The 24,293-nt window shown below is 36.7% G+C and overlaps 3 protein-coding genes across 3 annotated transcripts in view; 2 read left to right on the top strand and 1 right to left on the bottom strand.

The window, feature by feature from the left end:
- Positions 1 to 24,293, bottom strand: part of LOC140148677 (MICOS complex subunit mic25-a-like) — a 358,926-nt gene that overhangs the window by 10,354 nt on the left and 324,279 nt on the right. The window lies entirely within an intron of this gene.
- Positions 6,253 to 7,318, top strand: LOC140147710 (uncharacterized). The gene is made up of 2 exons (XM_072169475.1): positions 6,253 to 6,477; positions 6,727 to 7,318. Exons 1-2 carry the CDS (start codon positions 6,259 to 6,261, stop codon positions 6,895 to 6,897), a joined length of 390 nt encoding a protein of 129 aa, XP_072025576.1. The 5' UTR covers positions 6,253 to 6,258; the 3' UTR covers positions 6,898 to 7,318.
- On the top strand, positions 10,547 to 22,067 carry LOC140148674 (transmembrane protein 116-like). Its single transcript, XM_072170706.1, has 11 exons — positions 10,547 to 10,838; positions 11,141 to 11,184; positions 12,907 to 12,970; positions 13,719 to 13,850; positions 14,326 to 14,442; positions 15,544 to 15,686; positions 17,163 to 17,202; positions 17,472 to 17,558; positions 17,829 to 17,973; positions 20,500 to 20,570; positions 21,672 to 22,067. Exons 1-11 carry the CDS (start codon positions 10,785 to 10,787, stop codon positions 21,978 to 21,980), a joined length of 1,206 nt encoding a protein of 401 aa, XP_072026807.1. The 5' UTR covers positions 10,547 to 10,784; the 3' UTR covers positions 21,981 to 22,067.

Genomic DNA, 24,293 nt, shown 5'->3' with positions numbered 1-24,293 from the left:
ACAACATTGTTTAGACAATTCAGACGAAGATACTTGCGGTCAGTACCAGTAATAATCCAGTAATATGAGAGGCAGAATGAGATTTGTTTTACACCATAAGATTTACCATAAAGTAATAAATTAATTATGTTTTAAACCAGTGTTTGTAAATAATATTTTCGTATTTTTACGCAAACTGTTCAAAAACTAGATTTGTACGTTCAAAAGCTGACAAAACCCTTATTTCTTGCATATAGATTATCCGATGTGTGGCAGGACAAGTTTCACTTGCGCTAACGGGGAGTGCATTGATAACAGATTGCGTTGTAACCTTGTGCCAAATTGCATTGACGAATCTGATGAAAGGTTTTGTGGTAAGCAATATAATACGTCTACTTGATTGAAGACTAGGGCAGTGAACGTTTATGCAGTGCACCAGACGTGAGACTCATCCTGTCGCAAAGTTGTTTCAAACTTATTTGTGAATAAAATCTCTTGCGTTGTTCTGCTTAATGACATTTCATTATTTTAAAGACAAATTTATTTTGCGATTTTCAAGCTCTACTCTTGCTCGGTAAACATGAAAGATCTTCCAAATCTTTGCCAACAAAAGTATAGTCAATCAGAGTGCTGAGCTTTGTAAAGTGTCACCTTCAAAGACTGGTTTCAAAACAAAGATTGCACTCATTTGAATATCAAAACCTCGTCCTCCAGTGGAAGATTAAAACTCCTCAAACCGTTTGATAATTTGTTATTGGATTACGAAAATGTATCTATTTATCTTATGTAGAAGAATCTCCAGTCGGCTTTCAATGCTTTGACAGATCGTGGATTCCACGTGCAGTATGGTGTGATGGTTACAGAGACTGTACCGGTAAAAATTGGGAAGATGAACCCAGTTCAACCTGTTGGTATCGTAAGTATCTTTGATACCGTCGCATTACACAGCATACAATTATCGCGTTTTACAAAATGATGCGCCTCCAGCGGTCGCTGGGTCGAGGCAAAAATACGCAGTGCATCATGGGAAAATGTCGACATCCAAAGCCCGCGTAATACGAATACAATACAGGAACATACATCATTGTGGGTTTCAATGTCATTATAATGATGTTACATGCGAATGCACACTAAACAACAATTTACAATTATAGTAGATCCATTTTCTATCAATTGATCACAGGGAATCCTCCCTGGAGGTGTTTTCAACATATTTATTATCACACTCGCATGAAAATTCAATAGCAGCTAGAACGGCGATGTCGACTCTGGAGTCGACTGCCAAGAGCAACCGCTGGCGGCGCATCGTATTGTGAAACGCGAGAATTCATGATATAGTTTCTAAATGGAATTCCTGAGGAAGCTTTACATTATATTGAACACATTAAACTTAAATATATGATTAAAATAATCATATATTAATAAGCAGATAGGCTTTATCGACAGGAATCTCATCATTACATTCGTAAGTTACGATCATTTCACTTATTTCCCACTGATCCAGAAAACACGACGTGTCTTGGTGAACCTCTGGGTGAGGAGATACAATGCAACAATGGCGTCTGTGTAGACAAGAAATACCAATGTCTTTATGGATTTGATCAATATGGAATTGCAGTAGGTTGCAGAGACGCGTCACACCTTCAGGAATGTGGTTAGTATATTTCCATCAAAATAGGTAGTAAACATCATAATGTTTTACAATAAAACTTTACAATGGACAGCTAAAACAATCTAACAGAATGTTCTTCTTGTCAAAACCAATTAATTTTATTGACCTGACAGTTTCGGCCATCTGGGTCGCAGGCCATCATCGGAGTGCTGGTACTTGATCCTTCCTTCTGGTTGATTGGTCACCAACAGAGGGCGCACTAGCGCCCAGAAGTGGATCGTATACGTGACTGATCCACGCAGTTCAGCATAATCATGTGATCAATTGGGCGGCGCCAAAATCCTCGACAAGGAATGTGATTCGGGGGCACGCCGCATCAAAGAATCCATGTGGATAAGAAAGAGAGCTCCTAACACCATGAACAGAGATGAGGGGCCCATTTTCTCAGTCACGTATACGATCCACTTCTGGGCGCTAGTGCGCCCTCTGTTGGTGACCAATCAACCAGAAGGAAGGATCAAGTACCATCACTCCGATGATGGCCTTCAACCAAGATGGCCGAAACTGTCAGGTCAATAAAATTAATTGGTTTTGACAAGAAGAACATTCTGTTAATTTGTATCACACAAACCTGATGAACTTCTTCAAGGTAAAGCAATCGATTTTATATATGGGCAACATTTTCTTATTTCATGCAAACAGACAGTTTTAAATGTGCGGATGGAACATTGAAATGTCCTGGATCATACTGTATTGGTATCGAGCATATTTGTAACAATGTCATGGATTGCCCAAATGGAGAGGATGAGCATGGCTGTGGTAAGCTGTAATAAGTTTCATTAATATAATGACGCTTTAACCGCAATATTCTTGATAAAGCATAGCATTGTAAAAAGACCAGCTATCTTTGCAAGTTGAATCCCACTTGTCATAATTATTTTGTGATGGAGTTGCATAACATAAGATTTGCGGCAAATGTTTGTGAAATGAATTAAGCTTTCTGTTAAGTTTGTAACATTGAATTCTGAAATTATAGCAGTAGTTAGTACCAGTTAGTGTCCAGTTCCAATGTTTTTTCTTTCAGAGAGTTTTACTTGTCCTGGACACTACCATTGTCATGGCAATCGCCATTGTGTGCATCTGTCTCAAGTATGTGATAGTATTCGTAACTGTCCGCAAGGAGATGACGAGATGTTTTGTGGTGAGCTCAATACAATATTATATCATCATTACTGGAGAAGACCATTGGAATCGGATCGTTAACTATTGCTTTGAGTAGTCGGTCCATTACTTCATCTAGCGCTCTTTAATAGCACCTGGAGTACGAATCCAACTTTATTTTGCCTTTGTTTGACAGACAGATTCATCAAAGAATTACTTCCCATGTATGATAGAATAGATTTTTGATAATAATTCGTTTTGACATGTAAAATGAATAAATGATTTAAGAACGACTGAATCTTGGGGCTGAACATCTTTATCCTATCCTTCTTTCAGACATATCATGTCCTGATGGGTGTATGTGCATCGGCCTGTTCTATACGTGTGAAAAGGTCATATGGAACGTTGAGCAAGCGGCATTGATTCCACAAACAGTACGCGAATTGTAAGTGACCAAAGAATGCATACAGACAATGCGTGAAAACAATCTTCACATTACTTTTCAAACACATGTTGGAGAAGTAAGTGAGTGTGTACCTGTTGACTTATTTTAGTATCTGACTTTATAAACACGTTAAACACAATACGCACATTTAGACCGAAAATATTTTAAGCAGAACATTTACTAATACCCTAAATTTCGTTTGCAGACATCTGATCAATATGGATATAAAAAACGTATCAGACCTTGGGCCAACGATGGAAGAGAAACTATTCTTTAAAGTGAGCTTGTACAAATCACTTATTGTGCTGTGAGTATTATGAGTTTGACTGAACTTGATAAAGAAAATACGGTATCATAAAACGTACCAAGTACTTGATAATCAAAATATCATAAAACGTCTATAGTGTGTTAAATGTGAAGATGATAGCATAGCTTCACGTTCTTCATGGTCAACTGCAATTATTTTTGGGTTTTTTGTTTGTTTCACAGTGACTTATCTTCGAATGGAATTGCGTCATTGGAGACTGGGACTTTCTACAATAGCAGAAACATCAAAACCCTGTAATCTAATGTCTATTAAGATAACCTTACTTACGTAAAATTATAAAGCATAATGTAATAAACGTTGTTTTGCATATATTTTTTCATTTCAAAGTTTAATAAACCCGAGAATAAACCCTTTATGATTTCGAACTGAAGAATATTTTTGTCACTTTACTGATTTTATTTATCAGAATTTTGGCAAATAACAGCATTGCACGGATTGACAATGGAACATTTGCTGGTTTAACTGTGTTATCATATCTGTAAGTATTTACTCATTTAGTGCCTACCAATTCATCCCACATCTAACCTTAATCATATTGTGTTATTCGAGAAATAAAAGACACTGCCCCTAACGAAGACATGGGATTCCCAAAATTGTTTTTCTCTGGGAATTAAAAAGGATGGTCATTGTTCTCGGGACACTGGGAATTCTCATTTTGTAAGCATTTTATTTTTCAAAATGGGAATTCTCAATTTAAAAAAATGTTATTCTAAAAAATCACATTTCATCTTCAGGGTGTGCCATTAATTTCGGGAATAGCCCATTACAGCATAGGGTGTGAATTTCAAATTGGGCTACTTGAAAGAGTGACTCCATTTGAAATTCACACTCCCTATGTGGAGATTAAAGTCATGTCTTCCACAGGGGATATGTGGATTTCAACAGAAATAGCCAAATATAACCAATATTCTCACATTATCTTACTTGTCTTACAGTGACTTATCTGGTAACCAGATATCATATCTGCACAACGGCGCCTTTTCAACGCTAAAGAAATTAATGATTTTGTAAGTTGAATGAAACGTTTCGAAATACAACAATTAGTGTCGTCTGATTTTGTATTTCACATTAAAATTATGATGATTTGAACAGTTATGCTAAGATATGTCATTAATTCTTGTTAACCACAGGAATATCCAGAATAGTGATATATTGTTCCCGTCCGAGAAACTTTTCCATGGATTATCCAGTCTCACAACTTTGTGAGTATTATATCTATTGTATCAAAAATTGCTTTCACATTTTCCCTTTGTGACATGTGGCAACCAGTACTCCTAAGTGCACACATTAACCACAAGCAAATTAAAATTAAGTGTCCGATGTCCAATTTTGATACTCTAAACAAACCACTGATTGGTCTTTTTGACATCAATTTGTATCACTATTGAACACAGGTACTCGGACAAGTTCTTATTTTGCTGTTTGGCACAAGGTTTAGAAACACTGACGGAATGCCTACCAGAACCTGATCAGTTCTCATCATGCGACGATCTTATGAGGTATTCAGCTCTACGCATCTGCATCTGGATCTTGGGATTGAGTGCTTTATTGGGAAATACATTTGTCATTTTGTGGCGCTTTAAGCCAGACAAAACCAAAACAGGCATAACAAAAACGTCGTATCACGTTCAATCCTCTTTAGTATGGAACTTAGCTGTTGCTGATGGACTGATGGGGATATATATGTTAATTATTGCATCAGCAGACATGTACTATCGTGATGTTTACATAGCTTTCGCAGAGCAATGGCAGAGTAGTTTTATCTGCCAGATGGCCGGATTCTTATCGACTCTTTCAAGTGAAGCATCAGTCTTCTTTATGACAATTATCAGCATTGATCGATTCTTATGTATAATTTTTCCTTTTAGTGATATAAAATTAAATCGAAAATCTACATCGGTTTCTGTGTTAGTTGTATGGGTGATTGCATTAGTGCTAAGCATTTTGCCTGTATTTGTAAACGGATACTTCGGTGATCAATTCTATGGCCAATCTAGTGTTTGCCTAGCGTTACCTCTGACAAGAGAAAATACTGCCGGATGGGAATATTCGGTATCGTTATTTCTTGGGGTTAATTTAGTAGCATTTTTTACCATCTTCATATGCTACGCTTCTATCTACATATTAATTAAGTTATCTTCAAGAAGGATCAAACGCATTGGAAAGCAGCAAACAGAGCAAATAGAGTTTTCTATTCGAATGGCCTTTCTCGTCGGAACAGATTTCATATGCTGGATGCCTATTATCATCCTAGGGTTTCTCTCACTAACAGGAGTGGCACAGGTGCCGCCTTATGCCTACGTGTGGATTGCTGTCTTTGTTCTACCGATTAATTCATCACTCAATCCATATATATTCACTATATTGACGAGGGAATTGTCTAATCGTCAATTAAGGAAGCATGCGGCAAGTAGAAAAGAAATAAAGACATTGGTCAACAATAACACCAATACTGAGTCTACATTGATGCCATATTATCTTGGTAAGCATGGTGAGTATCATATGCTGTTCATATATGTTAACAATAAACCTGACAATTCTCAGCATTATTCATTTTAATATCACTGTTTAATAATAATATGGGTACACAAAAATGTATAATATTAATAACATATTGGTGAGGTAGTCTTTAAAAGTTGGTAGCCTGTTGGTGAAACTTGAATGAAATCGTTGAGGAGTAACCTATATCCCTCCAAATGTTATCTCACAGATTCTCAGTTAATGAAAGTAACTATGGATGAGATGATAAAACGTCGTATCTTGCCGTCGATAGACAGCAGTAAGATTAAGTCATTTCTATTGGAAACCTATATCCAGAACACTGACAGACTATTATTGTCCGACATCTCCCTGCAAAACATCAAAGAAGATCTTCAAATTGCTTTACATTACTTCCAGACGCATTACAACGATAGTACTGGTATTCGAGAAAATCAAGTATTATTAGAAAAGGTTGGTGGATATTTTATGATTGGTGTATAGCAATTATGTATCGATAGTTACAACAAGCAAATCAGCAAATGGAACATTTCTGAAATAAAAATCGGCTCTCGTAGGAGATGAACTACGAAAACAGGAAACAGTGACACAAGAAAATATCCTAAACAGCGTGCCAGAGCTTTCAAACTTTAATTTATATTGCTTGGGGTTTCTTTTAGTTTAAATCAACCTCTGTGATCTTTTTCTTGTTTTTGTTTGTAGGTATCAGATGGAAGTTACCGTGCTTTCCTGTTGTTGCCTGATATAAACCAACAAAAACAGCACGGCAATGGAAATGTTAAGGACAAACAACAGGAACTACAGGAACTGCGTAGAAGCAAAGAAACACTGAACAATCTGATGGATACAATCTATAAATTGTCTAAAACTTGAAATACATGTTAAATCGTGGTTTTACAATTTGCAATACGGTTTACATGATTCCTTCATAACACCACATATCCGGATAACATTGAGTTAGTGTCGTGAAGGAATAATAAATTATGTAGTGACGAACTAAAAGAAGTGATCTATTATGTTATGATGAACCCCGGGGATGAACTAATGAAGTAGTCATTGCATTGCATACGATTTTTTCATTCTTATGGTGTGGTAATTAATCGCTTAAACGCTATGTATGCTATCAATTTAGGGTTGAATTTATATTTAGGACCCTGCGCCAAATCCAAATGTAGGGCCCCTGACTATCACCATTGTCGCTTTTGAAGGATTGGGACAGAGGGGTTGGGGTTCCTATAGAGCACTTCAAGTTCAACATTCATATTTCTTCTCTGTAATTGATATAAAACTCTTGTTCTGGTATCGATCGATGGATTGATTGATTGATTTTATTTGGTTCCATATAAAATAGCATCATAGAAATACAAAATACATAAATATATTATATAACAAGTTTAAAATACATGACATATGACACTTGACAAAATTAAAAATTAAAAGATATACAATGTGAAGATAAAAATACACTAGGAACCGGGATAACCCATAAAGCCAGTGTTTCAGGCTTATTTCCAATGGGGTCCTTAATAGAAAGATTTTGGCAAAAAAGGCAGAGAGCATAAACAACAAGCACACAAAATGGACAACAGACTCCCGTTAAATTAGCCGTTACTGAAATGTTTTCTTATTAAACCCTTGATTAAGATTGGGGATATTTTTGATATCATTTGGAAGCATGTTCAATCCCGTATTGCACTGTAATAGAAAGTAGTACCAGCTGAACTTTTGATTTTAGGCACATGGAAATTAAAAAGCCGCCTTCTAGTATTGTAGTTGTGAATTTCAGAGGTTTTAGTTAACAAACTGGCACAGGTCGGGGGCACTTGACCCATAATAAATGTTGTGCACATGACATAAATTTAAAACTTTTACTCGACACTCTACATTTTTAAAAAATCAGACTGTTGAGTTCGGATTGACCAATATGTGACCGGGGTTCTAGGTGTAATATATAGCGCACCATTTTATTTTTAGTGATTTGAAGTTTGTTTTTAAGCCATTGACTGAGTCCGGAATACCATGAAGAAGATGAATAATCAAAGTGGCATTGAATTAAAGCCGAACACATACAGTTTTGGTTGAGACAACTGCCATTGCGATACATAAATTTCAACCTGGAATTTGCCTTTTGAATAATATTGTTTGCAATTGCTTCCCCAGAAACAGATTGGTCAATGTTAATACCCAGATATTTCACAAAAATTTTCAACATTTTTTATTTTCCTTTTGGAGCCGAAGATAATACATTCGGTCTAGCCGAGATGTAAAGACAGTTTGTTGTCTACCAGCCAATTGCTGCAAGACTCAAGAACTTGGCCTAATTTTTGTGATATGACACTAGGATCTTTATAAGAAAATAGGATTGTACTGACGTCTGCATACAACATCAATTTACAGTCTGGGTCTATACTAATGATCATATCATTAATGTAACATAACAATAAGAGTGGCCCCAGTATGCTACCCTGGGCACACCACATGATATATTAAGAGATTGAGAATCAGCATTGTTAATTTGAACTATTTGCTGCCTATTTGATACGAATGAAACCAGTCAACAGATTCAACTCCCATTTCATTTAATTTCTCACATAAGATTTGATGGTTGACTGTGTCAAAAGCTTTTTGGAGATCAATCATTATCATGCCTGTATATAAACCACGGGAAGATTGAGTTTTGATGTGGTCCATCAAATGAATGAGATAAGAATCTGTTGAAAACTTGCTTCTGAAACCTTATTGGTGTTCATACAGAATGTTGTTTGATGTCAAAAATGTCAATTGAACATAAACTGATTTTTCAATGAGAATTTTTGATATTGCACTCAAAACACTTATTGGTCTGTAATTACTTACATCTGTATTTTTGTTCTTTTTATAAAGAGGGGTAACCTTAGCCAATGTTACTAGGGACAGTATCTGTCATAATCGATAAATTAACAATACGAGTTATAGGAACGCTATGTATTATATCTGCTCTGTATTACTCTCTCCTCCCCTCGCTCTCTACCTCCCCCCTCTCATCATGCAGTTATTGTTAACTACATGTATGCACACAACACAGGGGCACTCACATAGGTAATTGACCCGTACTTGTTGCGCTGTGCTGTGGGTATATGAGATGAACTATAGTTAGCGCCATATATCAAAAAGTATAAAAGCTCTGATTTTAGTACTTGCTCTATGTTTCAATTACTTATTCTTTTCAAAATATATGAGAAAGGAAATCTACCATCTTATCCAAACTCCCGTGTTAATCCAATGCACATTTTGCTTCTCCGGGCCGCCCTGACTTGGTCGCGTTTGGAAGAGGAGTGCCACAAAACCGTAATGGGTACAAATTTAGTACTTTCTGTCAATCAAGTATGGTTTATTTTCTACATGTCAATCTTTAAATTATTAGCATAGTCCTTATAATAACGGTGGAGCGCCTTGATGAGTAAATGATAGCAAACCAGTGAAAAATCCCCAAAACTCAGTCAGTGGAGCTCCACCCGTACATGTCAATAGCGTCATTATCGATTGGATTAGTCGACCGTAGCGGACAATTCGATCGCTCATTGGATTAATATTATCACGTGGTAAGAAATGTGCATTGGACAATCGATTACTATAATGGTTTAGTACTGCATATTTCGGTGTAATCTCCACTAAGCGGGTTTATAGCTGAAAAGGTCACGGTGAATTTGCCGTGGACAAAACTGCACTATGTCTTTTGCTCTCTGCCTTCCTTTTGCTTTTGTGTTTTTTTAATTTTTTATATCAACATACTTTTTACTCTCAAATTATGTGATCTAGGTCTTTATACCGATATTGATATAGAGCAATAGGCATTGTGGCGTCTTTGCACACCTGTTGCAGCGATTATATTCTCGTAGAATAACGAGATTCTAAGCTTTCCAAATGTGTAGTGCAATATGATGTAAATTAAATCTGGACACATAATATTGGAGTTTGGCAGCTATACCATAAAATGGACTTATCGTAACCTTTCGATGAACTGTTCTATGTTTTGGAAATTTCGATTACATAATGTAGTAAGGCAATCGCACTTTATGGTGCTTTAGGTATATTGAACTGCGACTGTACTTCGGGCTGTACTTGTAAAGTTTACGGTATAATGTATTTTATAACGAGCAAATTGCTTGTCGGTTAAAAAATGAGCGTTGTTTTTCTTTAGCTTGTTTACTTTTTATTACAATGAAATCAATGTGAACACTGAACGGACTATCATGTGATAAGAACTGTTTATATTTGTTTGGCATCTAATAACCTATAACAATATGTAAATAAGTATACCACTGTAAAGATGAGTTTTGATTTCCTCTGTTGTATTGGTCAAAGTCCACTGTGTTAACTAAAGTAACCTTGATACGTATAGAGGAATCGCAACCATGCTTCTGAAAACACGTAGGAACATGAGTTGTGCACGGTTAACTTATTAACATTAGCTGCGTTGCTCCTGCATATGGCGTTTTAACATATACACTTGAAGACATATGGAAAGATTTAGCTACTTGTAAAAAGTTGTAGGCACAATTTTAAAGAGCATCAATAATGACCTGAAAACGTAAAGACATAGCTGCAGCATCGATCAAGGTTACGTTCTTCTGTATAGTTTGGGGCCTCCAGAATTTACAATACAGTTGGTATGACCAGAAGCTACCAGAGGTGAAAGGACAAGGGTTTGTATAAGTTGCCTGTAGTGCAGGTGTTCAAGCGAGGCGCAGCCTTCGCAATCAATTCAAACCGGCATCGGCATGGGGAACCGAACTGATAAAAACATCACTGACGAGATTTTGGACAAGGATGAAGTAAGTAAATTATGGCTTTTATCATGTTTATGTACTGATTCCATTCATTTCTCTAGCATGATCTACGCCAGGGATCTACGAAACGTCACATAGTTATTTACATGATCTTTTGGCTGTCTGAATCAGTGGCAATGTGTGACATGAAAGACATATTTGTTGGCTATTTTGCTACTAAATTGACGTATTCCATAATTGTTACTTATCGAGGTGTATATACATTATGTTGCTATTTCTGTTTACCGTCTGATTACTGTTTACACATAGAACGTTCTTACAGTGAACTTTTTTGTACTTTGTCACAGCGGGAAATTGTTCGAATTGCGGAGTTCATTTCGTGCTCTTTGAGGTAAGATTGTGCAGAATACGCTGAGCCATGTCTTTGCATACAATGTTGCTATTGGTTCTATTGTATACTGCGCCAATAAAGTATCTTTACACTTGGAAAAATTAGCAAAATCTCCAAACTGAACAATATTGGGGTAATTTTGTTTTTTAATAGATGCACTATCTAATCCTGCACATTATGACACCACATTGAATCCAATGTGACTTCAAGAAGCAAAGTTACAAGCATTTGACTAGACGAAGGTCCAGTTTTAAAAGTGACAAACTGGCCCATTCAAAACTCCACAGACTAGACATTTGGTTTGAGAGTGGTGAATGGCTAATTTATGAGTTTGGGTTTAATTTAAAACAAAAGGAACAAAGTCATGATGCAGTCATGTCTACAGTAGAATTCATCTCGACCTTTGCAGGACTTGAACCCCATTAAAAGCTATTAAACCAAGATAACACTCATTGAAACAGCTCAACTGATTAAATCGGATCTTCTCTGGTTGTGCACATGTGTCTGTTTTCATGTGCGATATCGCAATAAAGCTGGTATTATAGCTTCAGTTGGGTAACCGATTATAAAGGAAACGAAAGGAAACAATGGTATGTGTACCTTTGTTCACGAAATGAGACAATGGCCTGCTTTTTGTAAACCAGCATTCTTGAAAATGAGCAACATAATGATTGTTGACTTAACACGGTTTGGAAATAATTTCTTCATATTTTTGGTGTTATCTGTCGTTTACATATCCTTCCTAAAACACAAAAGTGCGACCCTCTCCAAACACCTAAATTAGCTAAAAATTTAGGACATGTTACAAAACTATATTGTCTAGAATTTTAGAAGAGTACTTTTAATATTGGCCGGTTATTTTTCACACAGCGACGTTAACTAGGCAATGTACTATTACCTATAACATTAACTAAAACACCAAAGTACGAATATTTCCAAACATCTAAATTAGCTAAAATTTAGGACATGTTAAAAAACTATATTTTCTAGAACTTTAGAAGAGTACTTTTAATATTGGCCGGTTATTTTTCACACAGCGACGTTAACTAGTCATATCCCCATACTTTTAACGTAGGGCTATTTGTAGAGGTCACGCGTCAATGGGAAAGAGCACTGTGTATTGTGTATAGGAAAACGGACAGTAACTGCAGTATGTAAAACTGAAACAAAAGAACTGACAAATAAAATGAAATTTATGAAAAGTACAGAGAAGTAAAAACTGAAATAAAAACTGCTTTAAATAACGCTTCATTGAAGAAACTGTGTTGTCTCTTTGTTTTGCTTGTTGGAATCTTTTTGCGCCTTGTATAAGGAAGTTTGTCACTTTTAAAACTGGACCTTTGTCTATTCAATTGCCTGTAACTTTACTTCTTGAGGTCACATTGGATTCAATGTGGTGTCATAATGTGCAGGATTAGATAGTAGTGCATCTATTACAAAAACAAATGTACCCAAATATTGTTCAGGTTTGAAATTGTGATTATTTTTCCAAGTGTAAGGATACTTTATTGGCGCAGTATAGAATAAATAGTTTAAGGCGCACATCATAATGTTTTTGACGAACTGAACCACGTGTCTCCTAACCTTCTCCTTTCCATTTTGCTCGTTGTTACACCCCACACACACACCCCAGCGCACTGTGAAATGCAAAAATACTCATAAAACAATCATTTCATATCTCGTTCTCAGTTTTAAATCAACGTGTGTGGGTGTTTTTTTCAGTATCTTAGGCGCTGGTTCTATTATTTGCATAGCAATCTGGAAGAAGAAGGTCTTTAGACCGGAGGTAAGCTCAATTTAATATTGTTCTGTATCCACGTAGAAGCGTCTTCAGCAGATGGGGATGTTGTGATGATATTTTGTCTACAATCAGGACTGTCCTTTATTATGACACCCCTGGGCAGGAGCAAGTCATTATCCCAAATAGGATCGATCTATTTACCGTCCTTGAACTAGCAGTCCTGAAAGCAAAGTACTTCTCAAAACCAGGACTCGGAAGCTCTCGGAGACAGCCAATAAAAGGTTTTGTCACTTGCCTAGACACATGAAGCTACGCAGGGCGTTCAGGATTGTTGGGGAATAACTACTTAAACCGCAAAATACGCTAATATAATGAGTGCGCTGCGCTGGCAGTTGAAACACAAGACAGAACCCTTTAAACAGTTTCGGGTCGTACACCTGACTGTCTGACATGTAGACAAGATATATCATCATAGCATCACCATCTGCTAAAGACGGTAGTCACTAAGCAAAAACGTTCCAGGTAAGCGAAAAAATAGTGAAGTGTGGAACTTTAACTCTAATCATTACTACCACTACGTATAAATATCCACTCATATAGTATAGATAAACAATATTGTTTTTATAATTATGATGTAGAGATCAGTTTATAATGAAATCTGGATCACAACTATAGTGAAATGCAGATACTAGTATTTATTCATTTGGTGGACTTCGTACCATGTTATATAAGATTTGTGTTGTTTTTCCATTTACTTTCAAATATAAAACACATTTTTTGTTGATTTGGCTAGGTTCATCCGTTATTTCACCTGTCTATGGCTGATCTGTTGGCAGCAGTCTTTGTTATAACTGGTCTTAGTATTTATGGTTACGATAACGACGAAGCACCTTATGTTTGTTATTGGGTCACCGGTTTAGCAGTTGTGAGTACTGTATTTTATATTGATCATGTTGAGACTTTGAATCTCTGATTTTGACGAGTTATATTTTTGACATAACTAAAGCCAAGTAAATCTCGTGGGTTATAAACAACGATAGTGCGATGAGATGTAAAGGTAGAAGATTATAACGCTGTGAGACGATGTGATAAGCTGGGTAACTTGAATTGCATGAACTACCCGGGGAAGGGACTAAAGTGAAATGAGGGAGGGGCGAAATCGGAAAATGTACCTAAAATACTTAATTTTCCCCCAAATACTGGCTTTTCTTAGTTATGTTTTTATTCTAAAGGGGAGAGCATGCGAGGGACAAAGACCAGCTGTAGGGAGAAATTCTCTCATGGCCCCTTGGCGGCGCATTCGGCTGGCACTAGTTGTCAGCAGCAATTTAAATTACAACATAATACATATGTTATGTAATAATGAATACAACATATACCGTTATCATTTTTCTTTCAAGGGTCTGTATTTAAGCACATTCATGTTGACATTTGTATATGCCCTGGAAGCATACGTGAGGACGAAAGAGCAGCTATCTGAGAGGAGGCAACCAGCATATGATAACGACAGAGAACCTGTGAGTTGGTCATGTAAAAACTACTACTGCATCAAAATGCTATCTTTTTTTAATTCGCCCACCAGTGAATACCCTATACTGATGAATAAAAAGCCCCACTCAGCTTTGTATAAAGGTATACATTCAAATTGGAATTCAAGGGAACTTCAGCGAAATTCTGCCAACCCCAAACACAACATCTAATGGCGCGCCCTTAATATCTACCTATATGCAGACGTGGGACGTGGAAATGTTCATCAACTCATCTTATATCAGGGTTCGTTATGGTTAGAGTTAACCTAACCCTTATCATAATAATATAACTTGAGGTTGTTTTGGATATCCACGTCTGCATAATGATAATGTTACCGTACACCACGAATGAGCCGTAAATGTCCTAAATTGTATGCTGAGTAGTGTAAAATGTGCATGAAGGTCGTATTCATAGGTGCCTCAAGTCAGTGCTACATGTATCTGATTTTAGTAGCGCCAATCAATAATCCTATTGTTGAAGAGGATAATAAGCTTATACCTTATGTTGAAGAGGATAATAAGCTTATACCTATGTCTATAGAATTCTTAAATATCTCTAGTCCTTGTTTGCTTTGGCTAAATCCTGTTTAAGTGGCGGGTTACAAAGCATTGTATTTTGTCTAGGTGTGTATAACCAACAATTAACAATGAAAGGACATTCCTGCACCTCGTTGACTTGGGGATGATTTGAAATGACCGCCAATTATGACTGTTTGATATTTATTACCAGCAATGTGGGAAAAGAGACACATGTAGAACCGACAAAGGAATACCATTTTGTTGAAGGAGCAAAGTTCAACAAATTCAACAAACCATAACCCCGCTTCTGGATATCGTTTGAAGTCAAATGATATACCATTTAAAGCTTATGACATGTATGATATATATTTTCTAAACACGAAATAAAACAAAATTGACCGGGCGGAATTTACGGCTCATTCGTGGTGTACGCTCACATATTTACCTTCCATGTTGCATACTGATCAATATACGAATCTGAAATATGAACTTTATTTATGTTAATGTCATGAAATGTCTAACCTTAAATCCACAACTGATGATAAGAATAAAAATTGATGTTTTTGATAGATAAACGTTTGTACCCCATGGTACATGGGATTAGCATACACCATCGCATGGGCTTTACCAATATTTATGGTAATAGGTGTTGTACTACCGACACAAAGAATAAGTTCTTCAATGCCACCAATATGTACCAGATATCATTATGGGTAAGTTAGTCTTAAACAGTTTTAATACCGCATCATACACCTTTTTGTATGAAAAACCATTGTACGTACTTACGTAGGCATAATTATATGGCAATTTCTTTGACATTTAGTATGGAATATTTTTTTCGCAAAATTCCACGACTGGTCTGGAAGGGATCTGCAACTCTGCATAAACTGCACGGGCTAAATATTAATTGGGGTGTGTCGGGAGATGGTGTGAAATAATTGTTTAATAGAAAATGTGCTTTTCATTAGTTTACATTATGGTGCTCATAATGTAGCGAATTTAAATAAAATGGCGGATTTAGGAGGCTTTGTGGGGCAATTTCGGACTTTATGCAACATTGTTCTGTTATTATCAAATTTATTGGGGTTTGAGGTGATATTTCCTTAACTTTGTCAGCAATTGGCATTCGTCACAGCTGAAATACACTTTCAATGTACCAATTTTTGGAAAATGGGGGAGCTTAAAATATGTCTCTTAAAAGTGATACGTACTCAGGAAGATTGGAGGCTAGGATCAATTGTAATACGGTACACAAACAACTGCGAGGATTCCTGGTTGTCCAATAAACTCACGCTATTTCGTTGTGTACAGTAAATTTATAACATTTGGCCCCAGGAGCCATTCAAACTTTCTGAGTGCGCACCACCTTTAAGAGACATATTTTTAAAGCTCCTCCCGTTTTCAGAACTGGTAGATTACAAGTGCACTTCTGTTTTGACGAATTGGTATTAAGGTTCAGTAAATATCACCTCAAACCTCAATATATTTGATAATACATTCGGAAATTTTACCCCCAAAAAACTCAAATTCAGTCTCCATAAATCCGCCATTTTAAGCTAATTCACTACATTATCAGAAGAGTTTAGGGTTAAACTGCGATATTTTGAACCTTATCCTGTAAATTAACAATAGGAAACTGGAGGACATCTGGTCAGTATATAATGTTGGACATTTTTACCAAGTGACATGGAGCTTTTTTTCACGAAATCTTTAATCGGAATCAAGATCGTGTTTATAGCCAGACTTAATGTCATGTCCCTATATGCCTATAGTATTTCCACAGATATAAGACCTTTAAGGTTATTAATTATTTTAAACTGTTGTGATTTGGTAGTTCACAGTATCTTACGAATGGTTGTGAGCTTTGGCAAAAACTGCATTGCTCAATTCATAGCGAGCGTGTAGGAGAATTAAAAATCACAGATATACTTTTATAGGTGCTGCGGTTCTTGAGTTACGTTGTGAAGAGGGCTGAAACAACAACACTTTGGTAAAACGTACATAACTCATTAACAACAATAAATTAAGCAAGTTTGCAAAGTATACGATTTGTAGACTGAACTTTTGCAAAAAATCAAGGTGTTAATTTTTAATAATATATTGATCTAGATAATAAAAATCGATTTTTAGATTGCTTCGACCAACAATTCCTCGTCAACCCTTAACCATACTGATGTGCTCATTTGCAGGTGTCTTGTGATGTTTCATCAAAGCAAGGATCCATGCTTAGTAAGTTAATCAATTGAAAGATACTAGAGATCAAAGGTGTTGATAAAAATCGTGTAAATAAATAAATAAATAACATAAATAAATAAATAAATAAATAAATAAATAAATAAATAAATAAATAAATTTAAAAAAATAGCAAAACGATGTAAATGACAATAACAGAAAACACAAATTTTGGGAATTTTGATCGGAGATTTTGCTGATCATTTGATAATTCCTATTTATTTGACACAAGGTAAAGCTCATAAAATGTGATGATTACTTTGCAGGATCGAACACAAGATGCAATAAATGCAAGACTGGCGTTGAAGTCATTTTTCCTATTTGTTTTGCTAGCCGTTTCAACCGGACTTTTTGTAAGTAATTTTTAACAGCTTTGGAGTGCTTGATGGATCATGTTGCGACGATCATGTTGCGAAGAATTGGACTACACAAAAATTAAGAATTAAGAATGGCGAAGCAAGTTTTAAGCTCGTTATTATGATCGTTATTGAGAGACTTTAAAAACTCCTCAATAACGATCTGACTGTGACGAATTTGGTGTTTGTTGGATCTTACGTGCCGCGACTGAAATAATAATTTGCGGTTTTTGTTTGTTTGTTTTTTTCATTTTTTTTTTCATTTAGGTTTTGTACTCATTAACTCATAAAACATTACGACGTATTCATAATCTACAAGGCGTGATTGGTCCTCGGCAATACGACGAGGCGCGAAGAGTACGTAATAGGGGCATACTTTACTGTTCCGTGTTCATTATCTGTTGGTTACCAGGTAAGTATGTAAATAATAAAGCAACAACAACAATGGCAACGATAACAAGACCACCAACAACAACAATACTTACAGCAGCATCAACACCAGTCCAATTCCATAAAGATCAACTATGACTACCAACACTATCATAATAATAGCCCTATATAGTCAGCACTGCTCCTGCAACTACCAACACCGTAATACGAGGGTTCTAGCTCCACCCTCATATCTCAACTTCTGTATATAGTAGCCCTTTCATATTTTATGTAGGTTGTGAGAAAATTTAGTTTTAATATTATTTTTCATTTATTGTAGAAAGATATACAGGCTGTATAAAAATGATTGTTGCCCATCATAATTAGTGTTTATTGAAACATCTGCTTCTACCAAATAGCTCCAAATGCAATATCGACCCTCTTTAAATGACCAGAAGGTGTATCAAATTAAGTGCATCTTATGTTGTATTTTGATATACCAGTATTATCATTAATCACAGAACCTGCTGGGTAGTAGTCCTTTGATAATCTTTGAGCAAGTTCATTAGGAATGTTGATTTCATCTGTGAATTTTGTTCATTTTGAACAATTAATACAAAAAACGAAGTTGATTAACTCACGTTTTAGTGACGTTTCACCACTACACTAGTTAGTGGCTTCATTAGACTGGCAACTCATCACATCTGATTGTTTCCTTTTATGGATAACAGGAAGTACCGTAGAGGGCGTGATACGTTGGTCAAAGATGTTGTTGAGTGCATAGGCCCTCTCGTTCTTGTTTAGAGTGTCATGTCCTTTTCTGCAGATCCAAAAAATTCATAAAGATGGAACCCCCGTTGCGACCCATCGTGGACTTTACAGGCTGTATCGGTTACAACGTGGCATGTCCGTAGCTGATATTTTGAGCCTGAGACTAGTATACCTACTAGTCTCAGTTTTGAGCCCATTGTTGGCCAATCTGAACACCACGTTCTGAATTTTAACAGTCTTGCGGAAGACCTGAGACATAGTCCTCACTGAAGATGAGATCCTTAATTCGCACGATGAGGTGGCGCTCTTTACCAGTACCCTATCGATCTCACTCTTCATGTGCTCCGTGAAAGACTTAGTGAGGATAAAGACCTCAAAAACAGAACTATCCTTACTATAATGACATCATCGAACTTACAAAGTTTTGTCTGTTAATTGCCACTGTCGCCTACTTTAACTACTCGAGTGATACTTACCGCCAACGGTTCGGCATGGCTATGGGAAGTCCCTTTATCCTCCTCGCGTTTAATATATTCATGGACTGGCTGGAACACAAAGCCATTTCCACGGCCCTTTTACCTTTGTAGCCTGTCGCCCGAGTCTCTGGAAAAGATACGTAGATGACGTGTTGGAAATAGTACACAAAGGAGAAGTAGACAACCTAACAGAACACCTAAATTCCATCGACCCCACCAACAGGTCAAGTTCTTATACGAGCAAGAACAAGAAGGTTTGATTCCCTTCCTCGTCAATCCTCGACACCATAATCACCAGAAAATCTGATGGATCAGTGAAACTCTGCTAGCGCTTCTACCGAAAGAAAACGCACACTGACCAATATCTTCAGATCTCCTCCAACCACCACTTACATTAAAAGCTGGGAGTTGTTAGAACGCTGTTAGACAGGAGTGACGCGTCAAAGGAAGTGGACAAACAAAAAGAGGAGAATAAAGTTCGCGAAGCATTTAAAACCAATTGCGGTTAATATCCAGATTGATCAATTAAGAAAGTCAAACACTCCTAAGATAAAACTTACCTCAAAGCGAAAAGATGACAGTGAGAAAAGCAAAGGCATGGTTGTGGTCCCCTACATAGAGGGCGTATCTTAGCGAGTCTCCCGTGTGTTAAAAAAAAACACGGGTTCTCTACTATCATGATTCCACATCGCATCATTCACAGTATTTCCGTCCACCCTGAGGACAGACTTCTCCCTCAACAAAAAGCGGAGGCCATTACGAGATCCCCTGCGGTGACTGCTCCAGTTCCTACATTGGTGAAACTGGCCGTCCCTTCGGTGCCCTTCGAGCACCAGAAAGAGGTCGAGAAATTTGAATTCAGACCATTTACACGTGCAAATTCCAAATCTTCTGTCACAGACATTCACAAATCAGCCATCACTGATCATGTGGCCTCTACAAATCACTCAATCAATAGGGAGGACTCTGAAGTTATTGATCATGAAGCTGATAAGACTACCAGGTGGCTCAAAGAAGCCATTTAGATCCGCAGAAAATGACATGACACTCTAAACAAGGACGAGGGGGCCTGGGCGCTCAACAACATCTTTGACCAACTCATCACGCCCTCTACGGTGCTTCCTGTTACCCATAAAAGGAAACAGTCAAATGTGATGAGTTGCCAGTCTGATGAGGCCACTAGTGTAGTGGTGAAACGTCACTAATACGTGAGTTAATCACCTTCGTTTTTTGTAGGCATTGTTCAAAATGAATAAAATTCACAGCATCCTTTGATATAAATGTTTCGATAATGTCAATATTCCTTTGCATTGTTTTTATAGCATTAATCATTGGACTGATGTCGTATTCAAGCATCGATATTCGAAACATGTTTTGGCTATACCTGCTACAGGTATGTTTGGAATCAGAAATATAATTCAGCAACGTTAAGGGAAGGGGTATGAACATTTGGACAGTATTTATTGTGGGACATTAGAGCACATCAGACATATCGAATTGTATTCTGAATACGAAGAATGGCCTTCTGATATCAAATAATTTTGATTTTTGAAATTCGCAATGTAATACACATTTTATGGCAAATCATTAAAAATTGATATTTTTGATATTTAACAGTACTCAAAGTAAACTTTATAAATCTGATGATTTCTACCTAAAGTGTATGTAGGTCGGATGAAAAGCCGACGATAAATTGAAAATTTTGACCTTTCGTATTGAAGATATGGATTTTTTTCCCAAAACCCCAAAAAAAATTAGGTCTTTTTGGGAAAAAATATCCATATCTTCAATATGAAAGGTCAAAATTTTCAATTGATCGTCGACTTTTCCTCCCAGCTACATACATTTTAAGACTATATCATTAAATTTATAAAATTTACTTCGAGGACTGTTATATCTCCAAAATGTGAAAAATATCAAATTTTAATAATTTGTCATAAAATTTGTATTATATCGTGAATTTCATAAAATGAAAATTATTTGATATCAGAAAGACATTCTTCGTATTCAGAATGCAATTCGATAGGTCTGATGTGCTCTCAAGTCCCACAAAAAATGCTGTCGAAACGCTCAAAACGCTCATTCCAGTTCCCTTAAGACGTTGCTGAAATTGGAAAGGCTGCATTATGAGTATAATAATAATGTTACTGATGCATTTCGTGTAACCCACTCGTACCCAACCCCACACGTCACACACCCGAATCAGTAAATCAATCGATCAAAAACATTTATAAAGCGCCGGTTTTTCGTTATATTTAATAGAAAAAGTTCAGATGAGCCGTAATGGCAAATATACACTATTTACATAATGCCGTAGAATACAAATAAGTTATCAATTTAGATTAAAGCTGTTCACATTTTTGGTGTAGTCTCAATATGTAGGTAGTTCGTTCCAGCCACACACCCACAAAACAAACTTCGCACCACCCACACGCGCGCTTATTAATTAGTTCTTTCATTATAATACATATTGCTATTTTCATTCTTATTTTAGTCAATAATGTCGCCATTGCAGGGATTTTTAAACTGTGTGATATATGGTTGGATACGTGGCAGCTTTCAACGTGCCTTGAATTTAGGAGCCGATTCCACACTTCTCTCGTGGTCTGTAAGAAGACGAGTGTCACCCGCAATTGACAGTGCAAGATACACGGACTATGGGACACTTTCCAATACAGATGATGATTATGAAGGACAAACAAGTGGACGTGAAAGTGACAAAAATAGGAACAAGACATTTAGGTTACCAAGGAATACGCAGAATGATATTGTCTTGTCGACATCTGAATCTGCAGCTGAATAAGCGTGGAGCTTGTAAAATGGTTATTTTAAAGATATCAAAATGAGATTGGATCGATTGGGGATTCCAGATTTGGATATTTTGACATTAAAGAGGCATACTCTAAATAATCGACGTGGAATTCGTTATTCAATATTATATCACTCATACATAAATTCTAGACAGTTCATTGGTTGATTACCATTTGCCATTTTTACTATCACCCTCTCCGTGTGATAGTCTTTACCATCGTTTTGCCGTAGTGCGCCTGCGCCAAGCCGTGCGCTGACTCTTGGACTCGCCGATTTGGTTATGGGGTGGACCCCAAAATGTGAAGTATATCACCGCAAAACATGGTGTTATGTTGATGAATAAATGTATTTCCTACCTTAAATAGTATTTTAGTAATAGAATTTATGCATGAGTGATATAAAACAAATATTAACTGTCTTAAATTCGTGTAATGGTCGAAATATAATCACTCGGTGAAAGATGTATTGTTCCATTCCACTCGCCGTTCCGGCTCGTGGAATGGAACAATCCATCTTTCACCTCGTGATTATATTTCGACCATTACACTCATAGACAGTTAATATTTGTATATAATTATTTTGATTCATTTTAACTTTTAACCAATGTTTCTTGACGGAATATCAATTACAAAGATCACGGCGTCGCCAACGTCAACATCCATACAGGGAGTGCGAATCAAATGCGGTTACCTCAATGTGTTACTCCATTTGAAATTTGAAAAAGTAAGGCCATGTTTTTAGGGGACGTATAGATTTTGACTGCATTTCAACTTGAAATTAAACAATTTCAGTTAAATAATAATCGTAATTTACAAACACGCCAGAAAAGCGTTTTACAAAACTGCTTTTTGTAAGATGTATGCACGTGAAGCTGCAAGGTGCAAATGATTACATTAATTAATCGTAGACTCATGGGTCAAGCATTCAATATTTCGAAAACAAAGGAGAAAATTAAATGGCCTGTTTAAAACATTTTATAACTTATGTGTTTATATTCGTGTACATCTGTTTTGAATTAAACATAATGTCACAATATATGTTCCATAATGTCTCTTTTTGTGTGGTAAATAATGCAATAGTGCGGTTCCCTTCTTTGCAGTTGCAGCACCACAAATTAAAAATTCCCTTTTTGCATCACGAGCACCATAGTTTCATTCTATCTGTTCTATATTTTAACCCGTATCTCAGTTCCGAAAGAGCAATATTTGATCTGGGTGTAATCGTATCGAGTTCTATTATATCTCACATCTTGGTTCACGATCAACTTTACATTCCAAAAGTACGCACTCCGGATCACAACAATTCTCAGTGTCAACATTATCGATCCAGGCGACCACAAGTTTCCTGCAACTTACACGATATTGTGCCATTGCATCCAGCATCCATCAAGGTCATCTAACAGGCGCTCACCCATAGGCTTTTCTATTACTTCAAAAACATTGCGCGCTGTCTGAGTTTCCTCTTCCGGATTCCGTATGGTAGAACAAGGGCGTAATCCTTCACAAGATCATTGTCCGGTAGAGTTGATACCGTGATGGGTCCTAACTTGGATGACCAGAAGGGTAGTGTTGGTCAGATTGTATGGTATCATTTGGAATATGGTCCACCTGCTTGGTGTTAAGCATGATCTTATATTACAGGATGTAGCTAAAGCATTACTTTTGCTTTCCATATACTCAGTATCTGTTGATAACCCATGACTTATAGCCATAATGGAGCATTGTTATACAAGTGGTCTCAAACAGCTTCACTTTAGTTTGGTAGGATAAGACTTTTCTGCAGATGCGTTCCAGTTTTCAAAGTGCAGACTAAGACTTTGCGTCGACTAAGACTTTGCGTCTCAATCACTTGAAGTCAGAAACATTGTTGATGATGCTACAATAAGCTCCAAGTGCAGGATGAGGATGGCAATTTGAAGTCATGTATTCCGTCCTAGAAGTACTGGTGACATGACTTAGATCTGCTGCTACTATTACAGTCCTAAAGAGACCCGCAAAATTTTAGATTCTAAGAGGGCGAACTCATCGGCAAATTAAGTCCTGGTCATTTAACATATAGATAAGATATATCCTTGAAATGTGTGGGTGGGTCAAAACTCTGGAGTCGACTCCAGAAAAGGATCTCTCTTCAGTAGGTAGTCTACAGATAATGAACAATAACGGAGTCAGTACGTCACATACTGCAGTTACTGTCCGTTTTCCTATACACAATACACAGTGTTCTTTCCCATTGACGCGTGACCTTTACAAATAGCCCTACGTTAACAGTATGGGGATATGACTAGTTAACGTCGCTGTGTGAAAAA

The sequence above is a fragment of the Amphiura filiformis genome, chromosome 3 (assembly GCF_039555335.1).
Source record: "Amphiura filiformis chromosome 3, Afil_fr2py, whole genome shotgun sequence".
NCBI lineage: Eukaryota > Metazoa > Echinodermata > Ophiuroidea > Amphilepidida > Amphiuridae > Amphiura > Amphiura filiformis.
The sequence above is the reverse complement of the archived record's forward strand: the minus strand, read 5'-3'. Positions and strand labels throughout refer to the sequence as shown.

Excerpts from the sequence above, each read along its gene's own strand:
- LOC140147710 (XM_072169475.1), top strand. The coding sequence starts at position 6,259 with ATGGATGAGATGATAAAACGTCGTATCTTGCCGTCGATAGACAGCAGT. Across the intron at positions 6,478-6,726 it reads ATCAAGTATTATTAGAAAAG|GTATCAGATGGAAGTTACCG; the intron begins GTTGGTGGATAT and ends TTTTGTTTGTAG.
- LOC140148674 (XM_072170706.1), top strand. The coding sequence starts at position 10,785 with ATGGGGAACCGAACTGATAAAAACATCACTGACGAGATTTTGGACAAG. Across the intron at positions 11,185-12,906 it reads TTCATTTCGTGCTCTTTGAG|TATCTTAGGCGCTGGTTCTA; the intron begins GTAAGATTGTGC and ends TGTTTTTTTCAG. Across the intron at positions 14,443-15,543 it reads ATGATAACGACAGAGAACCT|ATAAACGTTTGTACCCCATG; the intron begins GTGAGTTGGTCA and ends TGTTTTTGATAG.